This window comes from Equus caballus, chromosome 1, assembly GCF_041296265.1.
Source record: "Equus caballus isolate H_3958 breed thoroughbred chromosome 1, TB-T2T, whole genome shotgun sequence".
Taxonomy (NCBI): Eukaryota; Metazoa; Chordata; class Mammalia; order Perissodactyla; family Equidae; genus Equus; species Equus caballus.
The window spans coordinates 152,520,577-152,539,449 of NC_091684.1; the positions used below are offsets into that span (position 1 = coordinate 152,520,577).

The 18,873-nt window shown below is 39.8% G+C and overlaps 1 protein-coding gene and 1 long non-coding RNA gene across 2 annotated transcripts in view; one reads left to right on the forward strand and one right to left on the reverse strand.

Moving 5' to 3' along the window:
- AP4E1 (adaptor related protein complex 4 subunit epsilon 1) overlaps window positions 1–8,256 on the reverse strand; it is a 56,836-nt gene extending 48,580 nt beyond the window's left edge. Inside the window, exons 1-3 of the mRNA XM_001501712.7 lie at window positions 7,463–8,256; window positions 5,075–5,146; window positions 1,974–2,097 (exon numbers count right to left, since the gene is read on the reverse strand). Of these exons, the coding sequence (XP_001501762.5) occupies window positions 1,974–2,097; window positions 5,075–5,146; window positions 7,463–7,612 (346 nt within the window). The 5' untranslated portion in view covers window positions 7,613–8,256. The remainder of the gene's footprint in view (window positions 1–1,973; window positions 2,098–5,074; window positions 5,147–7,462) is intronic.
- The window catches only part of LOC102149109 (uncharacterized), a 43,825-nt gene continuing 32,723 nt past the window's right edge, over window positions 7,772–18,873 (forward strand). The window contains exons 1-2 of the long non-coding RNA XR_002799623.2: window positions 7,772–7,912; window positions 9,011–9,124. This is a non-coding gene — a long non-coding RNA (uncharacterized lncRNA). The remainder of the gene's footprint in view (window positions 7,913–9,010; window positions 9,125–18,873) is intronic.

The following is an 18,873-nucleotide window of genomic DNA, read 5'->3' on the forward strand; positions in this document are numbered from 1 at the left end:
AAGCTAGCCTTAGAAATCTCAGGAGAGTGGATGAAGCAATAGTATCAGAGTAGAGACACATAAAAGGCTTAAATGCTGTCTCAAAAAACAACTTCCGCTCATTAGCACATATAAAGAATATCTGATAGCTGCAGATCTCTCTCTCTCTAGTTGGCAATACAGTATTTTCCTATGGAAGATGATAAATTTCAATAAAAATGACTTTGAGGTCTTCTTTAAGATAAGCCACCCTACCTACTAATAATACATGTACAAGGTTATTCATTGCAACATTATTTATAAGAGCAAAAAATGAAAAACAACCCAAATGCCATGGGGCCAGCTCCATGACGTAGTGATTAAGTTCAGCATGCTCCACTTCAGCAGCCTGGGTTCAGATCCCGGGCATGGACCTACACCAGTCATACGGAACCATACAGAAGCAGCGACCCACATACAAAATGGAGGAAGACTGGCACAGATGTTAGCTCATGGTGAATCTTCCTCAGAAAGAGGAACCTGAGGGCCTCTAAGCCTGGTTTGACCTGGTTGAAAAGACTGGTACATCCATCCACCCAACAAAAACTTTGCAACTGGATAAAAGTGTGAAGATGTCAAAACAAGGTGTAGAATAATCTATATAGCATGCTATTTTTTGTGTAAGTGGGAATGTGTGAGTGTGTATCCATGCATTTGCTTGTTTTTTCAACAAGAAACAATGGAAAGAGTAACCAAAAACTAAGGAAAATAGTTCCTATGGGCGTAACGGACAAACTGGGTAGAGGGGCTAGGGACGAAAGTGAGACTTCTCTGATTTCATCTTTGCTTAAGGCCCTAACTTTTGAACCAATAACACTTTACATATTTTAAAAATAAAACTACATTGAAAATGAAAAAAATTACAAGAAAGTCTAAGAAGCAGAATGTAGCAATAGTTGTACAAAATAACTACCCCACTAACCATCTAATATTTATTGAGTACCTATTGTTTCCAAAATTTCCAGCCTTTAGTGATCTTAGAATTGGTTCAGGAGCTAAGACATTAATATATGCAAAGACAACACCATAAGATAACAGATGGGAGGAGCCACCCGAGTGATCACAGAAGAGTTAAAAGTTAATTTGGAATACGGAAAGGGAGAGACAGGATACCAGAGGATATTCTTCTTGGAGGAAAAAATACAACAAATCTACAAGATAGAAGAGTATTTTGGGTGGAGTGAGGTTTAACAAGTGGAATACTGTGTGCATACAGTCTCCGAATCTTTACCAAAGACATCCCCCACCCCACCACATCATCTGAAAGCACAGGTCAATATAACTTGTGACGAATGCTGGTCCTTGACAACATGACACTATCAACCCCTCTGAATAAAGAATATGTTCTACTCTATTATTCTAAAGAGCTTCCTCCTTGGAACTCTGATATAAAGCTGAACCTATATGAATAGAAATATTTAGGTCCTTGAAAGGATTCTTCCTAATAGCCCTAAAGCTTGATTACAGAGATAACATTTTTAAAAAGAAACCTCTAATCCTCATAGCTAACATTTGTGAAACTGACAACAGGAAATTTAAAATTATTTAAGTCAATTTCAGTTTTATTCTACTAAGAAACGTTTCCGATCATTAAACTGATGAGGTCAGACAGACTTATTAAAATCAGCTTTACTGAGGTATAATTTATATACAAGAAGATTCACCCATTTTAAGTGTACAGTTTAACAAGTTTTGACAACTATATACAGGCATCAAACCACCATCAAAAGATCAGGCGGTGATTTTTAATCTTCTTTATAACTCCAAAATGGTACAGATTAGGAAAATTGATTTCATTTACAGGCTTTGAGTTTTTGAAGTGTTATTTTTTAAAGCTTTGGAAATTACAAGGCAATATTCTAAAAACATACTAATTACCTGGCATCATTCATTCTAGGTAGTAGCTGAAACTTTAAGAACAACTTTAAGTATAAAAGTCTTAAATACATACATACCTACTCTTTTTTCTAAAAGATTTCCTTGTTGTGCCAACTTGATTGCATGTATATAGCCAAAGGAAGCATCATATCCAAGCATTTCACAATATATAAGTCTCACCATACATTCCTTCATCATTTTCTGAAAAGCAAAATATCCAGTAACTGTATAGACAAACAGAATGTTCTGATTTTTTTTATTATGTTGTAATCATGTAACAGGGGAATCCTTTAATCCTGGCACTGAAGAGATAACATATATATTATAAATTAATCATCCAAAGTCAGACTTTATAAATAAAAGTTGCTCCCAAACTTAACTACCAACAATACTCATTTTAGTAAAATTATTTCAATATTTTTTTAGTGACAACACTATAAAATAAATCAACTGTAGCAGGCTTTTTTTTTTTTTTTTTTTTTTTGCTGAGGAAGATTCGCCCTGAGCTAACATCTTTGACAATCTTCCTCTATTTTGTAAGTGGGTCACTGCCACAGCATGGCCACCAACAAGTGGTATAGGTTATAGGTCCGCAACTGGAACTGAACCCAAACCCAGGCCACTGAAGTGAAGCACGCTGAACTTAACCACCAGGCCACGGGGCCAGCCCCCAACTGTAGCTATTTCTAATTCTAGGTGCCCCTGTGTAAAATTTGGTTATAACATGAGACACATGCTCCTCATAAAAAATTTCACCTATAGTAATCTGATTGGCTTCTAGAATGCAGCACATCATTGTAATATACATTTGTCAAATGAAAACATCCATAAAATTCCCCACAGGTCCGTAGTAATTTCTATAACAAAAATATTTTTCACATTTAAAAACTAAATTGCACCTGGACTTTCTTCAGAATTATTATGTTCTATATAATATGCAAAAGTTTGCTTTATAGGAATTCTTTTCAACAATCCTCACAATTACATGAACTGAAGGGCACGACTTCATTAATGGTATAGCCATTTCAATATTTAACTTTTTAACTGGGTCTTTTAATATTTACAACACAAGCTAGTAAGGTGTTTTAGGAGATTCTATAAATTTGTTTTATTAGTATGATATTTGCATTCTCAATATTTACAGCAAATTTTCATCTGAAATTAAAAATATAAATAAAATGTGTTTCAAAATAAGAAAAGCTCACAGACTATGTTAACATCTAAAAATTGGTTAGGGTTAGTACATTACAGGATTACTAAATCACAAAATGCTTAGAAAACAGCAAAATAAAATGTTTTAAAGTAAGGATAATAATGTTCAACATTTTATTCATATATATATTCCATTTATGTATATACACACATATATACGTGTGTGTGTGTGTGTGTGTGTGTGTGTAAACATGAAGAGTTTAAAAAGAAACCGTAAGATCGGGGCTGGCCCCGTGGCTGAGTGGTTAAGTTCTCGTGCTCTGCTTCAGCGGCCCAGGTTTTCGCCGGTTCCAGTCCTGGGCGCAGACATGGCACCGCTCATCAGGCCACGCTGAGGCGGCGTCCCACATGCCACAACTAGGAGGACCTACAGCTAGAATATACAACTATGTACTGGGGGTCTTTGGGGAGAAAAAAGAAAAATAAAATCTTAAAAAAAAAAAAAGAAACCATAAGAAAATCTTAGGGGAATAAAATTTAATTCAGGTCACTTGTGATTACAGTAACCATAGTTAATTCATTAGCACATTAATTAAGACTACTAAATACTGAGAAAACAAGCTTAAAAGATACTGGAAGTCCCTCTTCAAAGGTTTCTGCATCAATTAAAACAAAAGACTTCATTTAAGCCATTAATTATCAATTCTGGTTTTATAACATTTTATCTCAGCGTTTTTCAAAAGTCATTATGAACTTTAAGTAAAATTATATTGCATACACTATTATTCTCTTATTTTTGGAGAAGAAAGTGCCTTTCCCAAGCAGGAATTTGCTTTACAATATCTCTAACGAATGTCACCCAACCTCTCCATGACCACCTCGGGGACGGACTACTCTGTAAAGTATGCCCAGAGCTGGGTAGCCATAACTATTAGAAAATCTTCCTTCCAAACTCTGGCTCCCTAACTTCTACCTATTTATCTTAGCTCTGTCCACACCAGGTTTATGCCTGGTAGCAAGAAAAATTATATTTACTGATGCCAATTATAGAAAATGGAAAGTACAAAGACAGAAACCATTTCTGTTTAACATTTCTATCAAGTATAATGACGGACAGTGATTTTATAAATACACACACATACATATCTATACACACACACATACGTACATATATACACATGGATATATCAGGTTAATCATGTTTTGAGTTTCATTTGCCCACATATTACTAATGTCATAAAAGGAAATATACACATTTTCTCAGACTTTACAAGTTTATTCACATACATGATCATGTGCTCATGCAAAATCATCACCCCAATATTTTTATTAGAAATACATTCCCACAGTGACTTACACACAGAAGGCACTCACTAAATATTTGCTGAATAAATGTGGCTTGGGAAAACCTCATTATATGAAACCACAAGAAAATTAAAAAACAAAACAAAACAAAAGGAGGTCTTTAACTAGGCAGGGATGGTCTCAGAGCGGCCTGCATGTAGTGGCCGCTCATTAAATAGTTGCTGAATGAATGCAGTTTGAAAAATCAAATGATATGGAACCAAATTTTTTTTAACACTGGATCTTGATTTAACTGTTGTGCACTATACTCCGTTTTACAGCAAGAAAATCATTTTCAAACCTGTCAGCCAACCTATAATAGTAAAACAAGAGATCTACAATATGTCAATTCTGGTCCAAAAACATTATTTTAAATGATATATTCTAACCTTTTCTCAGTGCACAACATTAAAACAAAAATATCAGCAGTGAAGTCCCGGGAGGATTGCCACATTTATGTTATTATCGTCACGTTGGCAGTGACATCAGTCGAGCAACTCTTACTCTGGTGCAGCCAGTCAATAACTAAAGGCTAAAGTTAATGTCTGACTTGCTACCATCCATAACGGATTTGACTACGATAAATCAGATTTTAGCAACTGATCAATTAGATGCCACTATCAAGTCCACAGTGGATCAGATTTCAAATTCAAACGTGCTGACACTGACTATGCAACCTTACCAGTGTCGTAGTAGGAGCGGAAACAGCTGCTTTCAGATTACTCAATTCTTGCTGGATTAATTTCTCTTCCTCCTGAAAAAGTGAAAATATTTAAATGCATGAATAGCTATCTTTTTAAACTGTAGAATCATTTTCTAAAGGAAAAATATAATTTATAATACTTTCAATAAAAAAAGAAACCATATTCTAAAGGAGAGTTATAAAAATTATGTGCTTAAGATTTGCCTAAAGGCATTTCTCCAACCCTCAGAATCATTCCTGGAAAGAATAAATATTTCCAGGCTAACCCACCATTCCTCTTTTGTTCACTGTTACTGTCCCCTAAAGGACAGTTTAGCAGAAAATTTTTTTAAAAATTAATGGTAAAGAGAAAGCAGAAAAGAAATTCTTCATGTACTAGCCCAGGATAATGTTCTCACACTTTCCCCTTAACAGTAAAACGTCTTCCAGGGCTGGCCCAGTGGTGCAGCAGTTAAGTTCACACGTTCCACTTCTCGGCAGCCCGGGGTTCACCGGTTCAGATCCCGGGTGCGGACATGGCACTGCTTGGCAAAAGCCATGCTATGGTAGGTGTCCCACGTATAAAGTAGAGGAAGATGGGTACGGATGTTAGCTCAGGGCCAGTCTTCCTCAGCAAAAAGAGGAGGACTGGCAGTAGTTAGCTCAGGACTAATCTTCCTCAAAAAAAAAAAAAAAAGTAAAATGTCTTCATGGAATAGAGAAATACGGTAAGAAGGCAGAAACAGAAATCCATCTTTTTCCCTTAAACCATATTCTTCCCTATCCTTTTCTTCTTTTCCTCAAATCCTTTCCCTCACTTCCCATCTCTCTCTCACACACACAACAAATACACCAATCTGGTGTCTGCATTGTATTTCACCTCCTTAAGCACTTCAGAAATTGGCCCCATTTTTGGCTAATATAACGCTATCTTTAAATCATACACTGAATTAGCAGACGTCCATCAGGTGGCTAATCAAGAACTATTAGTGAAGTACTGCCACATTTAGACGCCTTATGTACAGTTTGAAACTGCAATTTAAGACCAAAAATAACTTTTTTAATTTCATTCAGTCACTCATAAAAATTAGCAAACGACAAAACATTAAGACAAACAATATTTAGGGGCAGCCCCATGGCTGAGTGGTTAAGTTCGCATGATTCTCTTCGGCAGCCCAGGGTTTCACCGGTTCGGATCCCGGGCGCAGACATGGCACTGCTCATCAGGTCACACTGAGGCGGCGTCCCACATGCCACAAGTAGAAGGACCCACAACTAAAAAATACACAACTGTGTACTGGGGGGCTTTGGGGAAAAGAAGGAGAAAGAAAAAAAATGATTGGCAACAGATGTTCACTCAGGTGCCAATCTTTAAAAAAAAGAAAAGACAAACAATATTTAGTCCACAAATAATGATTTCTGAACGTGAAGCAGGCCCTCTGCAGTACAGCACCCTATTTCAGTTTTAAAAGCACATTTTAAACCCTCAGAGCACGCTGAAGAAAACCCACTCCATCTTTTCTTCTCTCCTGGCAGTTAGATTTCATTGCATACTGCTTAGACTTGTTTTAAGCCCAACACGAATGATCAATTCCTTGGGAAAAGAAAATGTTTCATTCTATTTCCTCAGGGTGTAACACATAACCTCTTCCATAAATATCTTTTGAACAAATTATGACAAAACACACCATCTTTTTCTAAAATAGAAACTCCTTGAAGCTTTGAATCAGGTTCTTACACAACTCATGCAACTACCAAAAGTCTGTGGGAACTTAATAACTTCTATTACAACTGCTCATTTTCGAAGCCCCTCTGAGACAGCGACTTACTCAGCAAATTTTACATTTTGGAAAAATTAATGCTTTTTCTTTGCCCAGCCCGTTGGTCTAACCTAAGAACCTCAAGCTCCCCAAACATATTGGTATGGCAGAGTCTGTTCCGGTGTGTGACCTCTAGAAGTTGAAAGAACTGGGGGAGAGAAAGAACTTGAGCAGGGAAAGAAACTTCGTAGAAGGTGAAAAATGCTGACACGTTCACTTGGTGTTTTCACACGCTGGAAGTCTCATCTAATCGTCAAAACAACCTATGAAATATGTATTGGTACTCTTGCACTTCAACGTTCAGGAAACACCTGGAGACTCAAAGATTAGAGATTTGCCCCTAGATGATAATGAGTCAGGTCAGGGTCAACTGAGGAAACCCGGCCTCCCAGTTGTCAGTCCGGGCAGGAAAGTGAAGCTTGCAAACAGACTCAAGGACAGACAGACACACACGCTGTCCCTGACCCCGCCGGAGGGCCCACCCCGGAGGCTGGCCGCCGGACCAGGGCCTCCCAGCGCGGGGGCCTCCCCCGGGCGCCCCCGACCTCCCAGCGCGGCGGGCACCTACGTGCTTGGAGGTGAGCGCGGTGATGCCGCGGACGAGGCTGCCCAGCCGCGAGGAGAAGGACGCCTTGGCGGCCGCCGGGGCGCCACCCGACTGGTTCTGCAAGAAGAGGCCCGGCAGCGCCGTCAGCGTCTTCTCCACTATGTCGCTCATCGCCGCCGCCGCCCGTTCTCCGGTCGCCGCCCGGCTTCATGCCCGGCCCCTGCCCAGCCGCCCGCCCGGCCTCCGTAGGCACTTCCTGTTTGTTTGAAGAAGAAATCTTTATTCGCGTCCCGCTGGACAAACACAGCGTCGTTCTCGAGAGAGGCCGCCGGAGGGCGCGAGAGTCCGCGGCAGAAAGGCAGCGCGCCAGGCCTGCTCGCAGAGGTTGGCCTCCTGTAGACCAATAGAAGGACCGACGCTCCCGTTTCGATGGCAACCCTGGGATCTCGGGCGTCTCGTGGTCCTCCTAAGGTAGCCGCTGGGGCCCGTCCTTCTTAGACTTCGTCCCCGAAGGTCTCCATTTCCCTGTAGCCGAGCAATCCGCCCGCCTCCTTCCACCGCACCCCGAGGGGCGGGGTCGACGCGGGGCCCTCGCCCTGGCGGTGCTGGGGACTCTGGTGGTGTTGATTCTGTTCTGCGGAGTCATCCAACCAGGTTCAGAGCCCGCCGCGTACGGGGGACTCGTGGCCACTGTCGCTTCCCATCCACTCCTCTCATCTTGGGATTTGGGGAGGCAGCCGGGAAAGAGAAGCGGTCGGGCGGGCAACCCCCTGCCCCCGGCCGACTCCTACTCAGCAGGTCGCAGTTTAAAGGTCACCTTCCTGGAGCGGAGGTCCCTGGCCCGGCAGATAAGGATAGGTCTCCCTGGCCTACCCTCTCACTACGCTCGCTTCTTTTCCATTTTAGAACTGATCACAGTTGCTGCTACATAAATATTTATCTCCCTATGGAGACCCTTATTAACATTGCTATTACCCCAACTTCGACCTAGAACAGAATCTAGTACATACGGTGGTTCTCAAAATGTGGTCTGGTGACTTCCGAGGGTCCCGGACCCTTCCAGGGGATCCACAAAGTCAAAACTATATTCGTAATATTACTTAACGTTATTTGCTGTTTTTGCGCTCATCCTCTCGGGAGTGCACAGAGAAGTTTTCAAGAGAATAGATGATTTATAGTCGCCCTATTGGTTAGTGAAATGTATGCTTGGGTACTGTTGTGTTTTCTAGAACTTTCTAAGGTTTAGAGTATAAATATACACGTTGTCAGAGATTCTCAGCTTGTCTTCCGTACTTCTAGTGTGTTCTTACAAGCTATCTTCACTTGTGCCTATTCTCTGTAACCTCATTAATTATACAATACACGTTTTTTTGAAATCCCTAAATTGTCCTTGGACCTATGCAGAAACATAAGAAAAAAGCTCACTTTGTTGACTTGTTTTGCAAGAATTTTTTAATTTATTGAAAACTGTTGTATTTAAATTTTATCTAAAACTTTTATTCTTTTAAAATGTAATATTTTATTCTAAAAGAAAATTTTGTTGATATATATATTTTTTTTAATTTTTAGGATCTTTCATTGGCTTACAAAAGGAAGATTAGAAGACTTGCTTTCCTAACCCTCTCGTATCTAAAGATGCTGAAAAAGATGTTGAGGTCAATATCAGAGGCTTCTCTGACTCAGGTAAAGAGAAGAGTCTGGGTGAAACTGTAAACAAGAAAGAAAAGTATGGGCCTGACCCGGTGGCATAGTGGTTAAGTTCTTGAGCTCCAATTCATTGGCCTGGGTTGGTGGTTTCAGATCTCGGCTGGACCTACACACAGCTTATCAAGCTGTGCTGTGCCAGTGTCTCACATACAAAATAGAAGAAGATTGGCATGGATGTTAGCTCAGGGCCAATCTTCCTCACCAAAAAAAAATGGAAATTGTGCCCAAAACTTCATTTTTTCTTTGGGTTTAGAGATGTTAATAATTTAGCTTATTTTGTCTTAGTCAACAGAACATTTTCAGATACTATTTTGGTGCCAGTTAAGTTGAGGCATCATTTTGAGACCAATCATTCAGAGTTTAAAAGAAAGGAAATTAAATATTTTAAACATGATAAACGCTTTAAAAGCCAAAGCTTTTTTCTTACCACTTTTCAAACTAGAAATGAAAAACCCACTGAAGCATCTTACGGGTTAAGTTATTGTGTTGCACTGGCTGAAGAGAGCATATGATAGCTGAGAGACTAATAAAGCCTGTGCATTACTGTGCCTGCTAGATGAAAAATCAGTCAAAGAAATCATGGCAGTGCTGCTCTCCAAAGATGTAGTCACTCACCAAAATAGAAATTTAGCTGCAAACATAAGACTGAGTTGACGTCTCATCTGCAGAATTATACTGGCTTTAAGATGGACAAAAATTATGTAATTACAGATGTAGCTAGACTTGTTGCTTTGCTTGTATTGATCCAGTGTCAGCACCGACAAATACTTGAAGATCTTTTCTACAAATGCTTGGCAGTAAACACAAGTGGTGCTGAAATCAAGTGTTGAACAGTTTTTTTCATCTCGTAGTTTATCCTGGAACAACTGTGCTGATACCTGCGCTATGATATAAAAGCACTGCTGGCCAAAGCTGCTGGCATCTTGGTATAAATCAAGGCCGAGACTCCAGACTGTACTCTTCACCAACACACGCTCACATTTTAAAAAAGAGAAAAAAAGCCAGTTTCACCTAAGGATATCTTTAATGAAGCAGTAAGGATTCTTAATTTGATTAAATCACAACGCTTGTGAACATTTCCTGTAAATACTGTGTGTGGCTAAGCGGGAAGTACACATAAAGCAGGTCTGATGCGCAACCCAGGTTTCTCGTTTGTGCAATAGTTTGACTTGAAAGCTGAACCAGCCGCTTTTCTTCACGGAACACAATTTTCTATTGAATTAATGATTAACAAGCTGTGGTTTTCTTGAAAATGAACAATGAGTTTGTCACATCCAGGAAAATAACTGACAGTATTTGTTGCCAAGCTTTCAAAATTAAAATTTTGAAAAATGTGTATCTGCCACCAGGAATTTGATAATTTCCCAATATATAAGGACTGTTCTGATAAGATTGGTGGTGACATTAATGAATCTCCTATTTTTATATTGTATAATTAAAGGTGTCAACATTTGGAAGATATATATAACTCAGAGAACCAATATTTTCCAAATGATCAATGCATGACGTTATAAAATTATGTACAGACTAAAGATCCATTTAAAGTGCATATAAACCAATGATTTTCTTTTTTCTTAAAGCCTGGCACCTGAGCTAACAAATGTTGCCCATCTCTTTTTTTGCTTTTTCTCCCCAAATCTCCCCCATACATAGTCGTATATTTTAGTTGTGGGTCCCACCAGTTGTGGCATGTGGGACGCCGCCTCAGCATGGCCTGATGAGCCATGCCATGTCCGTGCCCAGGATCCGAACTGGCGAAACCCTGGTCGGCCGAAGTGGAGCGGGCGAACTTAACCACTTGGCCACGGGCCCGGCCCCTAGACCAATGATTTTAATGTAACCCGATAGAAAAAGTTCACTGTTTTCAAATTCCACCTTGCAACAAACCTTTAAGAAACTACTTCCTGTTGAGTTTTGATGTTGTATCAAAGAAGAATATGCAGTTATTTCAAAAGGCTATTAAAATACTCTCTTTTTTCCCCTGAATTATGTATCTGTGTGAGACCAGGTTTTCTTCATAAACTTCAAACAAAATAACAACTCTGTGATAGGCTGATAATGGCTGCCGAGGATGTGTCCACATCCTAGTCCTTGGAATTTGTGAATGTTGCCTTGTGCGGTAAAACTTGTGCAGATGTGATTAAGTTAAGTATCTTGAGATAAAGAGATTATCCCGGATTATCCTGGTGGGCCCCAGATCCATCACAAATGTCCTTCTAAGAGAGAGGCAGAAGGAGATTACCCACCGCAAAACAAAAGAAGAGAGGTTGAGGCAGAGATTGGAATGATGCACTCACAAAATTAAGGAATGCCAGGAGCCACCAGAAGCTGGAAGAGGCCAGAAATGAATTTTCCTCCGGAGCCTCCAGAGGGAGCACTTCCCTGCCGACACCTTGATTTCCACCCAGTGAAATTGTTGTTGAAGTTCTGGCCTCCACAACCCTACGGGAATACATTTCCGTTGTTTTAAGCCAAGTTTGTGGCAATTTTTTACAGCAGCCCCGGGAAACTAACACAAACCCCAAAGCAACAGATTAAATGCAGATCCAGACATGAGAATCCAGCTGTCTTATATTAAGCCTGACAGTGAAGAGATTTGCAAAACGGTAAAACAATGCCACTCCTCTCACTGATTTTTTTTGTTTTGAATATATAGCTGTTTTTCATTTTTCTTAATGTTGTTAACATATAATGGGTTTATTATTGCTATTTTAAAATGAATTAATAGCTTAAAATTTTCTCAGTTTTACTTTCTACTCAAGTAGATATTATAGATATAACCCATATAAACAAAAGCTTTTGGGGGTCCTCAATTTTTAAGCGTGTAAAGGAGTCCTGAGACCAAAACGTCTGAAAACTGCTTATCTGGTATGTAGTAGGTGCTCAATTATTTATTGAGTAATCGTTATATTTATCATTCAGTCACATCAATCGATGTATGAGTATAAGCCAGTGAATAGCAAAAGAGTTTAGGGATAAGGTGAGAGGTTGCAAGGGAAGACAGAGAGTTCTTAGAAAAGAGAAACATTTGGAAAAAAGAATTATCTCCAACTGACCAGATGATGAAGAAGTTGCTGGAACAACTTCCAGAGCTTCCTACCCTGTGACCCAGGCACAAAGATCGTTGAATCCCCACCAATTCCTGCCATTCCTCCTCTGACTTCCACCTCAAAAAGCTAAAAATTGAGGGGCCATCCCCGTGGCCCAGTGGTTAAGTTCATGCTCTCCACCCCGGCGGCCCAGGGTTTCGCTGGTTTGGATCCTGGGCGCGGACATGGCACCGCTCATCAGGCCATGTTGAGGCAGCATCCCACATGCCACAACTAGAGGGACCCACAACTAAAATATACAACTATGTACTGGAGGGATTTGGGGAGAAAAAGCAGGGGAAAAAAAACAAAAACAAAAGCTAAAAATTGAAAACACAGCTAAGAAACTAATGTCAAAAGCCCAGAAGTGAAGGGTCTGGTAGGAAAAGCTACAGAATTCTTAGCTTCTTGTTAAGATTTCAAATTATAGGATGTGAGAACTGAAAGAAAATTTAGAGGTCATCCACACATCCAATCACCTAATTTTGTAGAAAAGGATACTGAAACTTAGACTGTGGAAGCCACTTGACCAAGGTCACACAACCTTAGGAGCAGAAGTGAAATTGGAGCCCTAAGTCTAGACTTTGAGCCTGGAACGTTTCCCCATGCCTGCATGGTGTTGCCAATGAAGAGGGTGCCTGTGGCTTCCCCGTTCTGAGACTCTGCTCCAAGTCCTGCCCTGCAATGAAGGAGATGTGGATGTTCTCTTTTAGGCCTATAATTTTAGACTGTCCATTTTTTCCATAAATATGGGCTCTTCTTTCTCCTTTTCTCATCTTCACCTCTGTCCCAGGTAATTTCACTCAGAATGACATACTATCACAGGGATTGAAGCTATTAAATTAAACCCTCTGGAGCTGGATTTCCTCTGACTCTTCTTCTGCTCCGAGAGGAAGGTGGCTCTCATTGAGCTGAAAATAGGGCAGAGAAGTGACTCAGTACATTTTAAGAAGGTGCAGTGGTCCTAGGACAGCAGGGGGGCAAACTAGTTTATTCCCCACAGAATAGCAGCAGCCCCACCACAAACTTTCTAAGCAGAGCTGTCTCTCTAGGAAATGTATGTAGATGTGCGAAAGAGTAATAAATGTTTTTCTTCAGTGCATTTCTTCAGCTTTCTTTAAAAAAACTTTTATTTCGAATAGATGTTAAATTCACTTTATTCAAAATTCAAAAGTTATACTGAGAAAGTCTTCCTTCCTTCCCCTCCCCCAGCCCCCCACTTCCCCTCCCTAGAAGCAACTGCTATGATGCGTTTCTTCAGAAATATTTTATACATAAACATTGGCTTTCACTTTGACAGCCTTAGATTCCACCCCCACTTCACAGAGAATTCAGCCCACTTCTTTTCAGGATATCTCTCTAGGGAATCATGTTTTCATGTAACATTTTTCTGAAAATTTCTGCCCTCGGTTGATGGGGCCAGGACGCACCACAGTGGTTTATGCTCACTGACTCCAAGGTTGCTGTGCTGTCCCAGGAATGTGCCTGGGAACCACCTGAAAGGGGATTTCCAGGACACACACATATGCATGGCCCCAGTTCTCACCCTCTATCCTCAGCCATATTCTCCCCTAGGCTCCGAGTCATCCATCCTGTTCCCAACCCCCTCAACTTCTAAGCTCCATTTAACTTTCTCCAGCCCCTTGCTCTTTGGGTCTAACATTTGGCAGTATTTTCCCTGCTTTTACCCCTAATAATGTGCTTAATCCACCCCCATTGCTCCATTTCCCCCTGCCGCCATCTTGCTTTAGTACCTCATCTCTGTCCTTATTACAAAAATCTTCTAATTAGTCACCCACCATCACCAATTTCTTCTCTTTTTGGCCAGCCATTCAGAGAGAGCTTTCTCTGTCAGAAGTCTGACCTTGTCATTCTCAGATCAAAATATCCCAATGGATAAAATGCAAACTCCTGTGGCCGAGTGGTCAAGTTCACACTGTCCACTTCGGCAGCCCAGGGTTCGCTAGTTTGGATCCTGGGCGCGGACCTACACACTGCTCATCAAGCCATGCTGTGGCAGCATCCCACATAGAAGAACTAGAATGACTTACAACTAGCATATACAACTATGTGCTGGGGCTTTGTGGAGAGGAAAAAAAAAGATGAAGATTGGCAACAGATGTTGGCTCAGGGCCAATCTTCCTTACCCCCCCACCCCCCCCCAAAAAAAGCACATACTCCTTACCAGGGGATCGAGCCCTTAATAACTTTCATATTGCCCACCTCTATAGCCTCTTTTCCTACTAGACTTGGGCTCACATTTTTTTTGTTTTAGCAATATTGAGCTACCAGTAGTCCCCTAAACTTGCCACACTTTTAACTCCTTGTGTTTTTGCACATGCTGACTGCCTGGAATATTCTCCCACTCTTACTTAACTGGAAAATTCCTATTCATCCTTTAAAACAGATCTCAGGTGTCACTTCCTCTGTGGAGCCTTCCCTGCCCCATGTTTGTACCTTCTACCACCTCTGCTAAAATTGAATTGAAATGATCTATTTGTATGTCTCTCTCCCATTAGAACTGAACTCTCAGGAGTAGAAGCATGTTTTTCCTATTCTCAATTCTAGCACAGAATCTCTAGTTGTTGTCATGGAAAGATATTTATGATACATTGATGTAAGTGAAGGAAACAGTTATAAAGCATATGTATGTGTGGTCTGAGTCCATCTTTGACAAAGTGCCTATCAATTTCACATCTATCACAATTTATAAATATAAAATTATTTGCCTGATTTATTTAATGTCTTTTTCCCTCACTAGGCTGAGTGCTCCTTGAGGGCAAGATCAGGTGTTTCCCACCATTTGCCCAGTGCCTGGACATTTGCACAATGCCTGGCACTTAATAAGCACTCATTTTACATTTCTTATATGAAGAGTGTGGTGGGAAGGAGGGGTGTGCGTGGAAAAATATCCAGAAGCATAAATACCCAAATACTAAAGGTAGTTGCCTAGGATGGTGGAATTATGGCTACTTTGTATGTTTTTCTTTATACTTTTTGGTATTTACTGAATTTTTGGAAATGGTAATATGTTTTATAATCATAAGGAAAATTAAAACTATTTTAGGAAAGAAACCAGGAACTCAGAGGCCCATCCAGGCCCCAATTCTACCTTCTTTGTCAGAATAGATTTGCCTCAGGGGACTGGCCCGGTGGTGCAGCGATTAAGTGCACACCTTCCGCTTCTGTGGCCCAGGGTTCACCGGTTCGGATCCTGAGTGCAGACATGGCAACGCTTGGCAAGCCATGCTGTGGCAGGTGTCCCACATATAAAATAGAGGAGGATGGGCACGGATGTTAGCTCAGGGCCAGTCTTCCTCAGCAAAAAGAGGAGGATTGGCAGTAGTTAGCTCAGGGCTAATCTTCCTCAAAAAAAAATAAAAGAAGAATAGATTTGCCTCAGACATGGGACTTGTGGGAACTGAGAGTGTCAGGGATTAAAACACAACCAGTAGAAGAATTACGAGAAGAAAGAGGTGCTAGGAGGGCACTCTTTATTTCTTCTCCAGTACTGGCAATAACCTGTAGGAATATAAAGAAGTACCCATTGATGACCATATCCACTATAACTGATCCCTATATTTGACCCAAAGTCTAAGCAGTTCATTTGTCCCAGCATTTAGCAAACTACGTTTCTTAAGTGTTAATAGATATTCACTGTAAAAGATATTCTATACCTAAATTAATTGGAAAATGCTGCATATTTGTATTCTACTAACAACCTTGTTCTTAGGGATGTTCAGTGCATCTTGGCATATTCATGACCCTGTGAAGTTCTGTAATAAAGAACCCTATTTAATTTTAACTCAGCATTTCCCAAACATTCATAAAATATGAAACAAATTTTTTACCAAATAACAATCTAGTTTGTTTTCTATGGATAAACTACTTGTTTTCTATGGATAAAACATAATTTTATCTAATAAAAAAATTGGATTTCAGGACAGGACTTCTCACATAATGGAGAAAGGAGATCAGCAAATCCTGTCTATTGAAAACAGGTATAAAGCAAAATTATCAAAAACATTCATTTCAGTGCTCTAGAAATCAATCAAATGCACACAACAAGTTGAGAAGTGTCACTTCATGAAAAAGTAATACGCATCAGATAAGAATAGAGGGAGTCATGGCATTCCTGCCTGGGGCTGCTTGCCCTTGCCCACCCCACTCCAAGTTTGGCTGGTGCTGTAATCTACTGGGGTAGAGCAAGTCATGATAACCAACAGCTTCACTGCTAGAGGGGACTCGCTTGATTTGGAAACAAGTGTAAAAATCTAGTGTCATCTGCTAACCTGAGGTTGCAGTCCTGATTGAGATAAGCAGTGGATCAAGGACTAGCTAGCAAAGTAACAGAGAGGTCAGGAAATAGACAGCTGTAGATAGTGGCTCTCCATCCATCCCGGGCTGACCAGAGGCTACATGCGCACAAAAGGGACACAACAGGGTCCATTGGAAAGTAAAAGGCAGACTTGAAAACTGCCTAAAATGTGAAAGTTCTCCCCAAACCACGTATATAGATAGCAGAAGATGAAAGTCTTACTGGCTCTGGGTATGTGAGCAGAACCTCTGAATAATCATTGGCTGACCAATAAGCTATCCGGACATGAGGGTGACCCCAGAAAGCCAGAGACATCAGTGAGCACACAATGTGAGAGAGACATATCCATGGATTTAGTCCAGGTATTACTAAACAAACAAAAACCAGCAACAACAACTATCACTGGGGGCAAAAATCAGAAACCAGATTTGCTACAGAATTTTATCTAAAATATCCAGCTTTCAGCAACAAAATTATAAGAGTTTCAAAGAAGCAGGAAAGTATACTGACTTATACTCAGGAAAAAAAGCAGTTAAAAGAAACTCTTTCTTTTTTCTTTTTTTTCCCCTGCTTTATCTCCCCAAACCCCCCCCCCCCCCCCCCCCCCCCCCCCAGTTCACAGTTGTATGTCTTAGTTGCAGGTCCTTCTAGTTGTGGGATGTGGGATGCCGCCTCAATGTGGCCTGACGCGCAGTGCCATGTCTGCGCCCAGGATCTGAACCCTGGGCCGCTGCAGTGGAGTGCGTGAACTTAACCACTCAGCCACGGAGCTGGCCCCAAAAAAAAGAAACTCTTTTTGAGTGACGGCCCACATGTTGGATTTAGCAGACAAAGATTTCAAAGCAGTTATTATAAATATTTTCAAAATACTAAAGGAAATCATGTTTAAAGAATTAAAAGAATATATGACAACAATGACTTAACAGGTAAATAATCTCAATAAAGATATACAATCTATAAAAAAAGAACCAAATGGAAATTCTCAAGTTGAAAAGTATAATAGTTGAAAATTCACTAGAGAAGTTCGACAGCAAATTTGAGATGGCAGAAGAAATAATCAGTGAACTTGAAGGTAGATCAATAGAAATTATATAATCTTACAAGCAAAAAGGAATGAAGAAAAATAAACAGAGCCTCAGAGATCTGTGGGGTACCATCAATGGTATCTGTGGAATACCATTACATTACAACGTACATGTAATGGGAGTCCTAGAAGGAGAGGACAAAGAAAATGGAGTAGTAAGAATAATTAAAGAAATAATGGCTGAAAACTTCTCACATTTGATAAAACACACAAAGAGAAAAATATTCAAAACAGCAAGAGAAAAACAATTTATCAAGTAAAGGGGAAAACCAGTTTGATTAATAGTTGACTTCTTACTAGAAACAATGGCAGCCAGAGGCAGTGGGGTAATATATTCAAAGAACTGAAAAATCAAGAATTGTATATCCAGCAAAACTGACCTGTGAAAATGAAAGCGAGGTCTTCATTTCCTTGTGAAGGCTCCTCTGTCAGATAAAACCTATACTAAGTAAATTTGTATTCTTTTCTATTAAAAAATGAAAGTGAAATAAAGACATTTCAAGATAATTAAATAATTTGTTGCTGGAAGACTTGCCTTAGAAGAAATGGTAAAGAAATTTCTTCATGCTAATAGGAAATGACACCAGATGGTAACTCAAACTTTATACAGAAATGAAGAGCACACAAAATGGCATTATATGGGTAAATATAAAAGACTAGAAATATGTATTTTCTCTTTCCTTCTAAGAACTCCTTTAAAAGACAAAAGATTGTGAGAGATAAGTCATAACACTGTATTGCTGAGTTTATAACACATATAGACGTAATATGTATGACAATAATAACACAAAGGAAGGAACAGTAAATGGAACTATATTGAGGCAAAATTTACATATTTTATTGGTATATTATTATTTCAGTTATTATTAATCTGAAATAGACTGTGATAAATTAAGATGCATGTTGTAATTCCTAGAGTAACCGCTTAAGTATACAAAAAAATGTTTTTTAAACATGACAAAAAGCAGTAAAATAGGAACAGAGAAGCAGAAAAAACACGTGGCATATAGAGAACAAATAGCAAAATGACAGTCATGACTCCAACCATATTCATAATTATATTAAATCCAAATGAGCTATTTCACTTCATTCTGTTAGTGTGATCTATTACATTGATTGATTTTTGTATCTTGAATCATCATTACATTCTAGAAATAAATCCCACTTGGTCATTGTGTATAATCCTTTTAATGTGCTGTTGAATTCTGTTTGCTAGTATTTTATTGAAGATTTT